At 40.9% G+C, this 15285-nt stretch overlaps 1 protein-coding gene across 8 annotated transcripts in view; it reads right to left on the bottom strand.

Moving 5' to 3' along the window:
* Positions 1-15285, bottom strand: part of EXOC6B (exocyst complex component 6B) — a 434911-nt gene that overhangs the window by 126926 nt on the left and 292700 nt on the right. Inside the window, exon 19 of one of the 8 annotated variants that reach the window (XM_067533658.1) lies at positions 3398-3500. The exons of the other annotated variants lie outside the window; for them this stretch is intronic. Within the exon in view, the coding sequence (XP_067389759.1) occupies positions 3435-3500 (66 nt within the window). The 3' untranslated portion in view covers positions 3398-3434. Of the gene's footprint in view, positions 1-3397; positions 3501-15285 lie in introns of those variants that run through there. 8 annotated transcript variants of the gene reach the window in all.

Genomic DNA, 15285 nt, shown 5'->3' with positions numbered 1-15285 from the left:
TAAAATGGCGTCCTTCTGGGCTACATAATCTCACACGCAGACGGTGCATGCAAGGCCGTGCTGCACAGAGGGTGCCATTTTGTAGAGCAAAATAGCATCCTCCATGCGACGTGACCTCGTGTATGTGGTGTGTGTGAGCTCACGCCATACAGAGGAGGCCATTTTGTAAAATGGCATGCTCTGCACACTCAGGATTGCCGGGACCCCATCTGCTGATGAAGCAACCCCACTTGGGCTCACGACCCACAGTTTGGGAACCGCAATCTAAAAACACGGTGGGGCACGCTATCTTCTTTCCTCCCCCTGCACATTTACCATACACTATTGTCTCAATCAAATGCATTTTTTCTGGAGGTGCTTTCTTTAAGAAACTAGCAGTTTTGCCCGTCTTGTTTGTTTTCAGGTTTTCCAACAACTCTTCAACTCCCAAACTGGACCCTTCTTTGATGCACCTAGAGCTCTCCTATCCTTAAAGCAGAAGTAAGATCAATGTACATCTCCCACACTGGATCTATTGCATGTAAATAAAACATTGATCCATACATTTACCTCATAAGTTCCAGGTTTTATACTTTCAACTGGCATTGAAAAATGTTTTTTCATATCTCGCACCCCCATACAACTTGATTAGTATCTGTCACGTATTTTTTTCCTTCTCTCTTCCCCTCTGTAGGAGGAAATTGTATGGATTTTTTTTTTAAATTAAGATAGTACATGTACACTTTGTTATTAGCAAATGGCAGATCAAAGATGTGCACCTTGCATCTGGAGTGGACAATGGTAAGGTCGGTGGAAAGTTCTTCGATCTTGTGGTCCTTCATTCCAGAGTGTTGGACCAACGTCTAAGAAAGCTGTTACTGCACAGACAAGCTTTACCTTTGTGGTAGTCAGTTCCACTGTGCATGAAGAGTGAAGCTATCTATTGTCCTGGAGCTTTCGGTGATTTTTTAGGTGTCCTGGGACCAGACCATGCCTGAAGATAAGGCCTAAACTCTTGAGTTTAGCATTATATTCTCTCAGAAGCTAAGACAGAGAGTGGAAGACAGCTCTACTATACTTGCACAAGCCTGTGCTGCTGAGGAACTATGCTGCCATGTTCTGTGGCAGCTGGAATTCCCCAAAGGCTGACGGTTTCATGCCCAGGCAGGTAACATTGCTGTAGTACAGCTGAGAAGTGACAAAGGCGTGTATTATCATGTATGACTGAGTATTTCAGTAAATCTCAGTATGATCGAAAAAAAGAGTCAAAGAATCAAAATCTGATCTTGTGAGACCAATGGGCAAACCCAATTAATTTCTGGAATAGCATTATCTATGTACACAAACTATTTTACAACTGTGTTTCCTGTAATCCATACAAACTAATATTTTGCTCTCATGCTAGCTCATGTTTAAATGGCAGAGCTCACAAACTAAGCAGGTTGAAGAAGCTAAAGGAAATGGCATCAGCAATTCAGAAGGAAACATTCCACCTTGTGCTTCAGAACTGAACCAATGCCCCAGCACAGTCAGAAGGCGCTTTGTGCTGCTGGAGGTACGTATTTCAAATAAGGTAAAATGGACCTCCAGACAACATGTGGTCCTTAAAGACCTTGTGACACTTTTCTGCCTACCTGGATACTTCCATCATTTTCAATTATAGGCAATATTTTGCTTAATTTCCTGCCCTAAACTGGTTGTAGCACTGCTGTACATTGTTCAAAAGCTGCTGTGCTCAACTCCACAGGAGGCTGAAGTTCTGCTTTATAAAAGTAGGTTTATGCATCTTTAAGTTTGTAACCACTTTGGTATGAAAATTCTACATTCATATAAAATTACTATAATCAAATATAGTGCATTGATTTCTCCCAAATGTGTGTGTGTAATTTTAAGGTACAATTTTAGATGACTGGACTACAATGAAATCATCTAAGCATTATCATCATCAGTCAACGTTTAAAAGACTGCAGGAGCAAGAACATTAAATACATATGTTTTAATAAAAACAGGGAACTACTTACGGGACAGTTACAGTTTTTATGGCAGCTTTACAAAATCCTATTCACCCTCCCAAATGGGGAGAGAATTTGTTTTTTTGATGGTTGAGCAAAATATCAAGAGTTATTTTCATCACTGTAGTAAGGACAGGCAAGTAGATTTTAATGCCTGTGCTAGTAAGTTTTCCTGACAGCCTTAGAATAATCTGTTTTTAAAATTAATCAATGTTATCTTAATATATCTTGCAAGAGACAGCCATTCATCTTCTGCAGTGGGGATTTTTCCTTCTTGTAAAATGCCAGTCTATCCATTATGCAGAAAATACACTGTCTCCTATTGTTTACTGCAGTTCCCAACGTCCATGGGCATTCATTACTCACCTCAAAACAAACTGCTTTATTAAAATTAACATGAAACATGGGAACTGTTATGTCAGGTAGAGCCAAAGGCTTTTTACATTTTATCATTTACATGTACCACTTTGACACAGTTGGTGATTTAAACATCCCTTGTGCCAATTTCTCATTTCCAAACATAGTGGTAATCACAAAACTATTTCATTGCTATTTCTCTTCATTATTGAGAACAGTCACTTGGGTTTTATTATGAACTGGCAACTCAACTATATTTGTTCACAATTTCATTGTAGCGTTAAATGACACTTATAACCAAAGTTGTCGGAAAGGATAGGCAGTGGTAAGTTGCACCTTGGTGCCAACATTTTGAAACATGAGATCATTTTAAAAATCTAATGTTCTCCCTCTCGCTCTTATTTTTACAAGGAAATCAGGTGTTAAGAGCATTATTCTTTAATAAGAAATAGAAATAATCATTCCCTATACCTGTCAGGCCAGATCCAACTGCCACTGAAGTCAGTGGTGCAAGACAGCTCTTACAGCACTTTCCACCTGTAGGTCTCAAAGTTCTTTACAAAGGAGGGGGAAGAACTCTCATCTCCATTTTATAGACGGTGTAACTGACGCACAGAGAAGTCAAGAGACTTGCCCAAAGCTACAGAGGGAGAGTCACAGGCAGAGCTGGGAACACCACCTAGGTCTCCTGAATCCCAGGACCATTTTAAGTCCACTAGACAACAGGTGCTCTTCTGTTTTAGATGCTATGAAAGACAGTTCCTATCTTTGAAAGACAGTTTTGAAGTTTTCTTACTGTGTGCAGATTGAAGGCGGTAATGTGACAGCCCTGGGACGCTCATCAGGTATTTCGCGATCAAGCTCATCTTGTCAGCAATACCACAGCCAAACCACCTCCTGCTGTCATCTATGGTTCTTTAGGAAGCTGTAGGTGGCAGTTCAGTATGTGGTGCTCTTCTTTGTGAGTCAGCATTGAATCCATGCTCCAAACTGGCATTACCGGGCTCTTGTGCTGCTGCTATCTTTCACTTAAGATGTAAAATAAAAAATCCTGGCCACTCCTGGATGAAGATCCTACCAGATTTTTCATGAGAGTACTGTCCTGATGTTAAAACTTAGGAACCTAAGTTTCAATTCCAGCAGTTGGACACACTATGGGCAAAATGATGGGAAGAAAACAAGCAAATTCTATAAAAGTGTAAGGAAACCCAGAAATCTCCTTTACAGAATCCTTGGCCGTCTTTTGAATGGTATTGGCTAGGAACACCCACCTCACGTGGGCATAAAAATCAAACAAGCCAACTGAATTGGGAAGGAGCATGAATAGCTTGTAAGTACTTATGACAATTGCTGTCAACATGCCTACCGTTTTGCACATGTTCCTTTGGCCAGCAGGGATTACATAACAAAGAGTGGGTGACATGATGTTGCTCTGAGGTAAAAGCAAAATATTGTGCTAAGGTATCTCGTTAATAAGCTGAGTGCACGGAATTGAGGGGGGAAAGGTAATTTTATTATTATAGATTGACAGAACAGCAGCTTCTTTACTGAATCTTCAAAGCGAAGATTTCTTGCTATCCAAGACGTTGCATTTTATTAAATGCTTCACAAGTATTTTCTAGCACCATTTCATTTCATAGACACTAAATGGAATCCGAAAAAGAAATAAATACAATAGCCACTTCCAGGACATTCTCCCTGGCCTTTACCCGGGGTAGGACGCAACTGTTGAGTTATACGGATGTTATAGGGAATCCCCAATTGGATCAGACAAGTGCCCAGTTTTCCCCAGTATCCTGTCTGTGACAGTGGCCAGTGTCAGAGGAAGATGAAAGAAAACTTCGCAGTTACAGGATAACCTAACCACAATGAAAGCTTCTTTCTAACCCCCAATTAATTAGAGACTGGCTTAGGCCCTGATGTATGGAGGTTAATATCTTTTCCAAAAAAAAAAAAATTTTTTTTTTTAATCCTTACTGTTTATAAATCGAAATTCCTCTTGGCCACATGTATGCCCAATGTAAATGATACAGGATGTTGTGTTTGTGTTTCAGTTTAACGTGGTTGGGCGTTAGCTGAACTAAATGTGTCTTTACCCCAGAAACTTCTGAGGCTGTTTTTCTGCATCTATTACACCATCTAACATAGGTGGTTCACTTCACAGAATTTAATAATTCATTGTTCTATAGGCTCAGAGTGATGCAAAAGTAGTATATTTAACCTGGGATGGAGGGGGGAGGAAAAACTTCCTTCTTCTTCTCTAAAGGCTACCAGCCAGGCACAAGATCAGCAGGTATATGCTACATAATCTATAGTGTGTTTCAATTTCTAGAGGGGAAACAGTTACGTTGACTGCCATGTTCTTCACCAGTCCTCCCATGACCACTCTGCTAGATTTCAGTAACTGCACATGCCAAGTTAATAATGATAGTGTATGTTCAATGGCATAAGTGCTTTGGAAGAGTATTGGACACTTCAAATGGGGTGATTCTGGTCAAGCAGAATAGATACAAACTACATGCCAGCCTCGAGCTAACTCATCAGTGGTGCTGCCAGATTTCAGAGGACGCCACCATTTGCCTCCATATCCAGAAAGGCGAGCCAGACCAAAGTTAAATTTTTTCATGTAGGCATCCCAGTAGGTGATCTCACATGCAACTTCCCTGATGACAGTGTGGTTGCATGGGTTTAAACAAGAGCAAGATCTGATCTCCATTATCCTCTCAAGGGCAGCTGTCCAATCAGCCTCAACATCTGTATACAGGCATTTAATAGGAAATGCTTTCACAATGGCACCCTCCCAAACTCTCCAACATCTCAAGGCCAAGAACTGTGCAGATGGGGGAGATGAAGTAGAACCAAGACCGTGAGCGGTCTGAATAAAGGATACAGAAAAACTTTGTCTCGATCAAAGTTACCAATAAGTTAATTCAATGGCTTGACAGAAAGCTGAGGAGACTAATATATTAAACTCTTCCAGGAAAACCCTCTATTGTATCAATTGTTTATTCAAACCTTTACAAACTTCATAAAAAATTAACTGGATTTGGGGCAGGGAACCACAGCCATAGGCGAAAGTTTACAAAATACAAACCTCAAGACGCCTGAATGTCTGCCAGTTTGCCCCTTTTGATTTCAATGCTCAGCATTACTCAGTTACTAAGCAGTCAGTACCCTAAATAAAGCACCGGTCCTCCTCCCAAACACATCATTAGAGCGGGTTTCATGGGTTTTGGTTTTTAAACTCCAGTAATTCTGGAGTTTTACTCTTATTTTACAGTGAATCGCTCAGTTTATGTCCTTACGTGCAATCTATTTCAATGCACGTTTCACAATCTTTGTTTCCCCTCTCTGGTCAGGATCTACATGGCATCTTCTCAAGGGAAAACAACTCCCCTCACATCCTCCTTCCTATCCAGGGACATCATACCCACTATGGACAACTGGAAGTCTGCAAGTGGATCAGGTGCAAGAACAGAACTCCTTCAGCAGCTTCCCACCACAGAGCCCTCCAATGACGCTGGGGTTAAAGTGAGACAAGGCAAACCTTCAAGAGTGCACTTCACAGGCTATCCCCTACATAGCCTGCAAATCCCTGCTGAGTCAATCATGTTTCAGGAAATCAGGCATGAAATCATCTAATTTCATTTGTATTTCATCCTTGGGCGGTAGATTAAACCCTTCAGAACCCAAGGGGCAGAATAGCCACAACAGGGAAGGTCAGCGCGGTAACTGCAGAACGTTGGTATTGTTCACGGTAGCATATTTGTTTGAAAATAGCAAATATGTTAACAATTAGAGAAGGGGAAAAGCTGAAAGGCTGCCTTGTTAATTAAGGAACTTGCTATCAAAGGAGTCATTAAAAGCTACTGAAACCAAATGGCTGTTAAAATAAATACCCATTAATCTTAACATGCAATCAAGGAATATGCTGCCGCTACCTACATCACTGCAGGGGGATGGGAAGGGGTTCCTCAGATATACGCCTAACCCTGTTAACAAGCATAAAAACCTCTCTGTCAATCATGTAACCTGAAGGCAACACTCCATGGATTTAAAAAGCGAGGGAAGAGAGTTCCATAGGTTGTGTTAAGACTTCTTCAATCAGGACAGTTCAAAAATAAGCATTCCAGTAGTTTAGCCAAGAAAAGTGCTCGTTATACAGGCCTGTTTATTCTAAGAGTAAAGACTTGGAAGATTCTCATAACTGGAAAGGCAACCCAATAACCAAGGTACAACCTTGAAGATTGAGACAAGGTTGTGAAGTAGTCTCAGAATTTCCAGTTTGGTTACTGCCAACAACTGAACTTCATTAATTTGTAACAAAATGTTAGGGGTGGAACTCAGTATAACTGGGATTTGGTTAAATAGGCTATACATTATCATGTGCTTACTTCCTTAAAGGGACAAGGGAGTGCTTGTTATACTAGACAACAGGAGGAGGATGGATGCCAGTATAACTGACCTGAATTTGCCGACAGGTGAGTGCTGCAGAACTGTACCTGGGCTGCAGCTGAGAGTCTAGAGGGCAGCAATGCAACATTTAGTCTTGTCAGTCTAGTACAACAAAGTCTATCACAGCACCAGTCCCTGACTGGCAGAGAGCAGCACTGCCTAAGAAGTGTTCAAAACCCACTTGGCTTGTTTTCAATCTGAAATGGACACAAAACTCTTTCCCAGTGTACGCATCACCGTGCCCCCATGCAGGCGCCATGGCTACTTCAAACAACATTGTGTTCTGAGCAGAGCAGGAAACTCACAGGAAAATATCCTGCGCTGTTAATGGTTGATGCAGTGCTTCCTGTTTGCTAGAAGGAAAGAGCTGCTTCTTACCTGACTTTTCCCTTGCCACAAGAACTATTTTATCAATTTTGTTAACAAAGGACCAAGTATATCTAGATTATTCCTGATAGCGTTTGTCTAACATGTTCTTATAAATCTCCAATGACAGGAATACCACAACCTCCTTAGGTAACCTGTTCCAGTGCTAAATTATCCTTATAGTTAGAAAGCTTTTCCTCATATCTAACTTAAATCTCCCTTGCCGCCAACTAAGCCCGTTACTTCTTGTCCTATTCTTGGTGGACCTGGAGAACAATTGCTCACCATTCTTTTTATAACAACCTTTTACATATTTGAAGTCCTCCCTCAGCCTTTTCTTCTCTATACCAAACACGCCCAGTTCTTTCAACCTTTCTTCAGAAGTCACGGTTTTCCAACGTCTTACCAATTTTGTTGCTCTCCTCTGGACTCTCTCTAAGTTGTTCACTTCTTTCTCAAAGTGTGGTACCCAGAACACAATACAGCATTCCAGCTGAGACCTCAGCACTGCTGAGTAGTGCGGAACAATTATCTCCTTTGTCTTACATACGACACTCCTGTCAATACATCCCAGATTGACATTTGCTGTTTTTTGCAACAACGTCAGACTGCTAACTCATATTTAATTTGCGATTTGGAACTTGAATGATACATTTTCTGACTTTTGCAAAGCTAAATTCTAGATTTTAACATAATGATACTCAGACTGTGACTCTAATATGTTTCCTGTGGCTCTTTGTAGCACATGATATTAAAATACTGTGTAATATAATTATTAACCAATCTAAGTTATTAACCAATCAGAATGCTTTTACTATGTTATTAACCAATTAAGTTATAAACTTGCACTAAGTTATTAACTTATTTGCTGAGAGAATTATATAATATATAAACTAAATATTTCCCCTATCATTCAAACTACTGTGATTCTTTTGGATAATGTTGATCGCTAATTTGGCACCTGGACCACGGAGGTTTGGGCAACACAGTCTTAACATAACATTGATGGAATATTTTGTGTTAAATTTCCATTTTTTGCTTTAAGAGTGAGTGATCACACGATGAAATAAAAGGCAGTAAAAAAATAAAAAAGGACCAAAAGAAAGAGAGAGGCTGGTGCATTTATGTCCCTGGGCTAGACAGTAACATACAGATTTGATGCAAAGTCAAATCGAACTGTGAAAATGTTGGGGCTCCAAGAGCCAGAGTAAAATGTACCTGTGGAATGCTCTGCAGCAGTAGCATTTGTCATGGTGATGGGCAGCAGCAGGAAGGCCATCAAAGCAACTGAATTCCTTCCAGTGCAATCTCTTACAGGGCCGAGTATGTGTGTCTAATGCTGACGGGGCCGGAAGACAAAAGCTAACTCCTTTGATTTTTAAAGATGGCTTGAGAAGGGCCTAAGCAGGTGTCCTGACTAAGTTCTGGCGCTCCTAATGACAGTTTCAAATTTTGCATGTTCTGTCAAATGAAATCTAGCCTGGGACTTTCCACCAGTTTGAAAATGTAATTAAAATTAATTGAACATGTTCTATAGCAGCACACTGTAAAATGCATTTGAGAAGGAAGAACAATGAGAGGGGAAAGAAGATCTAGTGCAGCCTGGAGTAAGATGGGCTGTTTCGCCAGACTGGTCCATCATAACCAGTTCTACTCTGTCTATAAATGTGAAGAGAGCTCAAGGTATCATCTGTTACTCTGCTCCTCGTCGGTGCTAAAAGTTGCATGGAACAGATTGTTCTGAACACACAGTTTTGTAAACCTTATAAACTGGGGATTGTTAAACCACGTCTTTCAATTGGTCAATCAAAACTGTCCTCAATGAGGGCTAAGGACAAAATGCTGCACCACTGAACTCAAAGGGAGCTCTGCCATTAACTCAATAGGTGCAGACTAAGTCCCTAAGTTCATAGAAAGTTTGAATTTTTAACATCAAGCTATGTCTGGAATTTAGATGAGTACCAAAACAGCATGTAAAAAATGGTAATCAGTGAAACATACTCTATCTAATCCCCATCTCCCAATCCACCCACATGCCACTATTCACTGATGTTGCGGAGTCCACAGATAAATGCATCCAAACTGCAGAAGCTACAGACTCTGGGTGAAATCCTACCCCCACTGAAGCCAATAGGAGCTTTTCTATTGATGTCCATGGGGTCTAGATTTTGCCCACTGTCTTTATCATCAATTGGGATTTGTCATGGTTCTGGTGCAATGAATTCTAAAAAGCATCACTCCCCATGACACAGAAACTCTCAAAGCATGTTGTTGCCAGTGAGGTGCTAAATGCTAAAGAAGCAGGTCTGTAGTCCCTTCTCAGAGTGACTTCATTCTTCCTATGTGCAACATCTTTGTGGAAGAAATCCCCCTTGAAAGGAACAACCAAGTCCTTTGCTTAGGGATGCCACAGTTGTGTTAACCTTGTGGCTTGTGAAAAGAGACTCCTTTTGTTCCAGGACCATGCAGAATTTCAAGACCTGGTGACTAAATCTCTTCCCTTTCTCAGGAGTATTCTCAAAAGGCTTGTTTGAAGGCAGAAGGAATGTGGATGAAACCTTCTGTTTTGTTTATGGATGGGTGATATTTGCCCTTGGATTTCACCCACTCACCCTTTTTTTCTGGCTGGATTTCAGTGATTGCCACCACTTCCTCCTCATGATTTCAAAAGTACCTGGAGAAAAGAACCAAGCCTGCTTCTCTGGCTCAGGTTTATTGGGGTCCTTTCTGGGGACAGGAGAAGTGGAAGGGATTTGAGCCCCAGTGCTCATCATCATCTTACATCTAACTGGAGAGGAAGTGGCATGGAAACCTCCTCCTGGGAAGGACAACAGCCAGGATGCCACACTCCTTGACTCACCCAAGAACCTGGGACAGAACTCTGGACCTTTTCCCTTTAGAGATAGAGTGCGGCGATTTCTGGACTTAGCCCTGATGAATCCTTGATGGCTGAGGACAGTCTGGTTTGCTGATTCTCAAGACCAGGAGAGGACAGCAGGTGCCCTGGTGGATGTGGCTCCAGAGGAGTTTCAGCTAATATGGGAAGAAGCAAAGAGCCAAAAAAAATGCTCTGTCTCTTCCTCTGGCTATGGGAACCTGCAGGCTGAGAGTATTGTGGCAATATTCCCTTTATGTGGTTCCTGAGAGAAGGTCTCCTTGAAGATGGAGGGAAGTTCACTTCTTGACCACTGACTTGCCTTCTTCCATCTTCTGTGCCATGATGGGGAAACAAGGAAGCAATGGAGAAAAGGAACAGTGGTCCAGCTCTGGAAATAAAGCCTCACACACTTGTATCCCCTAAGGAACAGTAGCATTGGGAAGGTCAGCTGGGGCAATTTTGCTCCCTGCTACCTCAAAACCAGCTTTAAACTTTTAAGTTGTGTGTTAATATTGACAACATTGAAAAGGGCTTTCTGGACAATTAGCAATTGTATAGGCAGGAGTGCCGAACCTCTGCTCTCTTTGGAGAGGAGGAGAGAAAACCTGGTGCAAGCCCCAAAAGGAAATGGTCAAGTCCCTGAGTCCAATGGACAAGTCTGCCTTTGGAATTTGCAGGTAGAGAGGTGCAGCCCAAAAGACTCAGACTAGGGGAACAGGTTAGGACCCGGAAAAATGGTTACAATCTTCAAGTCAGTTTTCTCTGGAATGAGGCTTCCTGTCTCTCCCCACTCCATCCTGACACTCCTCTACATTTTCAACAGCAGCATGAAAATAATAATTTTTTTTTTTTTTTTTTTTAAGATCATTCAATTATCCTTGAATCACTGAAGACTGCAGGAATAGTGAGGGGAGACAGATCAAACTGCTCCCTTCATGTGATCTCTGCCTCTGATACCAAGGGACAGGCGCCAAGAATCCACCTTTCACAGTGTGGAATACAGTCCTCTGACTGGGAGTTTGCTCACCTCGGGGCTGGCCTGCCCTGATCTGGTGAACTGGTCTGAGAGTGGCACAGGGGAGTGATGTCCCGAACAGGGAGCTCAGCAGAAAACATCTATTAAAATTAAACATGCCTAAAGCTGCAGAACCAGATGACTTGCACCAAACAGTATTAAAAGAACTGGCTCAGAAGCTTTCTGAACTATTAATGTCATTTTTAAACAAATCTTGGAACACTGGGGAAGTTTCCGAGGAAGGGCAAAAAGCTAATGTTGTGCCAATATTTAAAAAGGCTAAAGGGGATGACCTGGAAAACTACAGGACTGTGTGCCTTATGCTGACCCCAGGAAAAATTATGGAAAGGCCATTATGGGAAGCAATCAGTGAAGAATTAAAGGATGGCAGCATAATTAATGCCAGCCAACGTGATTTTACGGAAAACAGGTCATGAACCTGATATTGTTTTTTAAAGAGATTATAAATTTTGTTGCTAAAAGGTAACTGTCATACAATACCTTTTGACTTCTATATGGCATATGCCTTAATCCAGCAAGGCATTCTGATAAAAAAAAATCAGCACTACATAAAATCAATGTGGACTATATTAAATATATTAAAAACTGGTTATCCAATAGTCATTGTAAATTACTCAAAGTGTAATTGTAAATATGGAGTCATTATCCTGGAGTTGTTTCCAGAGCACTATTACAGTGATTAGTTCTTGGCCCTATGCTATTCAATATCTTTATCAATGATCTGGAAGGAAAAATAAAATCATTACTGGTAAAATTTGCATGACACAGATTAGTGGAGTCGCTTGGACAGACTGATCTGGATCTCTCAGGAAGGTGAGCAACGTGCATGTTAATACTGTCAAATGCAAGGTCATATATTGAGGGACAGAGAACATAGAGCAGACTTACAAGATGGGAGACAATCTCTTGTAACAGCCGCATGAAAAGGACTTTGCTGACAAATTGGAAAGGGTACAGAAAAGAACAAGAATAATAATTTGAGGACTGGAAAACATGCCCTATAGCGCATTTTTCATCTTAGCAAATATTGATTTCCCCACCCCTCTATACACACACCACACCCTACCCTGTGCTTTTGTCTATTACTGAATATAGATTCATAGATTCTAGGACCAGAAGGGATCATTGTGTGGCTGAAGCAATGCCTAGGGGTTAAGAGCATATGGTTTGGAACTTTTGGTTCTATTCTAGATTTTGCTACACATAACAGGCAAGCTTCTTAATCTCTTTGCTTCACTTTTGCCCTCTGTGAATTGAGAGTATTACCTGCCATCACAAGGGTAACTTGGGCTTAGTTCACTAAGGCTTAGAGTTCACTTTGAGATATACAGAGAGAAGGCATTAGAGAAGTACAAAGTCTGCATTGTTAATTTCCATTCCAGAAGAATATATTTTTCATAGATAATGAGATCCTCATGTATCAAAACTTAGGACTCATTCTTTTAAATACATTTTTTCTTCATAGACTGTCCCGAACAGAAGTGGAGAATTAAGTTTTCTATTATCTACTAGTCAATTCCAGTGTAAACTTTCTTCCACTAACCTAGCAATAAATCTCAGATGTAATCTCAGATCTGAAAAGATACCAGCCATACATATGCAATTTCCCCCTCCTCTATTAAAAGTGGAGGCAACCGATGTGGAGACCTACCCACTTTGATGTGGGCTTAAACTAAAAATCATGATCAATGTAGGCTCCGTAAAAACCAGTGACTTACAGGCAAACGCCTGTAAAGGTAAACTACTTGACTATGGTCTCTTTAATTCCATCTCAAAAACATTGGAGGACTGATTTTTTTTTTTTTAAACAAACATCAGGCATGTAAACTGTGCAGGTAATTACTGTAAATTGTGCACACAGTCACTACAACCGCACATGCATGAACAAATGTCCGGTATGGAATTGTACATGTGTACTCATCTACACATGATACAATCACATACCCAAATTAGGTGCGCAATTGTACATTTTAAAAATTAGGTCTGACTATTATGGGTCTCAGTTTTAGTGTGTGAACGTATAGTCCCCTTATTTATATAAAACACCCAGAGCATGCTGGGGATGGCATAATCATGGAATCCACAAGCTTCCATAAATCCGCCCACGTAACAACGTCAATGACATCACACCCTTCACAAGCATAGTTACAAATATAAAAGTTACTTGTAGACACCTCTCCATTTTTCCTGCTTTAAAACATTAATTCCATTTACAGGGCTGAAGATTTGTTTTGTTGTATTTTTATTAAAAAGGGAAAATGTTTTCATAGAATCATAGACTATTAGGGTTGGAAGGGACCTCAGGAGGTCATCTAATCCAATTTTGGTTTTCTTCCAAAATTGTTTATATTGTGAAAAAAAAAATATCCAGTGGTTAGTTGGTTTCAAGAGGGAAATGTGCTCTAAGTTGAGACGTGTCTCTTTGCATTAGACATGACCAGCCTGGAGTTTCAAAGGAGGAGGTGACTGGTGTGACTTCATCAAGTGGAAAGATTAATGGCCACTTTTTGATTGCAGACTGTGTCAAGCTCTGTATTTGAACTGGATCCACGTGGAACGATCCCACAAGCTTGAACAATGAGGCCAGTGTGTTGTCTACAGACTTGGAAGAAGAGTGGGACTGGCACAGACAGAGTTATAAACTACACAGTTGAAGTTTATGTGGTTTTTGTAATTTGCCAAGGATAAGAGGAAGAAGTTTTCTAACCATTAAGTAAAAGCTAGTGATGAACAGTATTTACATATCATTAATAGCTGCTACTTAATCTGGACATCTTGTCAGATCCATCACATTATACGGCCATTAAAAGGTTATAGGTGTTCTGGTGCCCAGATTTACCGAAGTCCAGGAGAAGTGGTGACTACATAAACAAACCACTACCTTTAAATAACCATCAAATGGATTTAGGGATCTGGGTACAACTGAATGCTCCTGAAATCCATGGAGCCAATCACAACGCAGGGCTCACTAACATTCTGTAAGCCCGTGTACTTCTAACAAGATATTATGTTGTCCTGTGTGGTTTCTGGCTTCTGCCATGGCAGACATGATCAGAGACAAAAGAGGGCTGGTTTAAATGGGATGGGGATGCTACTACCAACAACTGGTCCTGGATGCGTGTGTGGGGGAATTCATCCCTTGTATCTCTTCAACCTCTCCACATAATGCCACCTGTGCCAAGCTCAGACACTTGTGTTTGGAGTGGGGGAAGTGGATATAGCTCTATGGCTGAAAGCATGCTACCAGTAGCAAAGCACCATGTTTAAACAAAGTTGGTGCCTGTATTCTACAGCAGCAACATTCAACGATAGATTTGCATGAATAATATGGCCAGGGATATTTTCCTCCCAAGACCTCTGCTAGCCAGACTCCACTATATAGTCTATAGCAGGAGTTTCCAAACCATGATCCATATACTACTGGCGGTACATGAGCTTGAAGTTTGATTAATTCACTTCACAATGATTTTTTTAAAGGAGATGGGATGTGAACCAATAACGTTTGGAAGCCAGTGGTCTACTGTATTGTTTTATAAACACAGTTCTCGGAAATTGCATCATCTTCTCCACATCTGTCTATGTAAAGATACTAGTAACCACAAAATACCTGAAATAAAGCGGCGCTAGCAGGATTTAAAAATGTATTTGTGCAATTTAAAGATTTTCTCACCTGGAGTCTGGCTTGCATCTCAAGCCACAACCAAAGGCCTGTGATAATATATGGAAGAACACTGCCCCTGGATTGTGTAATTGCTTTCAACAAGATTGTGCTGAAGTCTAACAAAAGCAAGAAAATTCAAAGGCTGTCATGACATCTTTAACTGGCTTATAGATGGTATGCCATTAAGAAGTCAACAGTTGTCACTTATCATTCTTATTATCTATTCCTATTTTAAAGGGAAATTGCCACCAATGCATAGCAAAGACTGACAGATTCTGACTTCTCAATGGCAGCTAGTGCAAAAGGCTTTTAAACAACCAAGCCATCTAAGAAAATAGCAAGCAGCTTATCCTCACCACACAGAAAAATAAACCAGACAACCAACTGTCCCTGAGATGCCAACCCTCACATTCCTGTAGGAGAGCTCAAGAAAATAGACTGGCTTTGCAGAACATGTCAACGGCCAGCAGACAGACTATTTCAGACCAAGCGGGGGGGGGGGGGGAATGAGTTTCCAAAGCCACGGCCCTATCACAGAGAA

This window comes from Emydura macquarii, unplaced genomic scaffold (genome assembly GCF_026122565.2).
Source record: "Emydura macquarii macquarii isolate MOO-44397 ecotype Brisbane River unplaced genomic scaffold, CSIRO-AGI_Emac_v2 contig_3345, whole genome shotgun sequence".
In the NCBI taxonomy this organism is placed as follows: Eukaryota; Metazoa; Chordata; order Testudines; family Chelidae; genus Emydura; species Emydura macquarii.
This window is presented reverse-complemented; position numbering and strand designations above follow the sequence as displayed.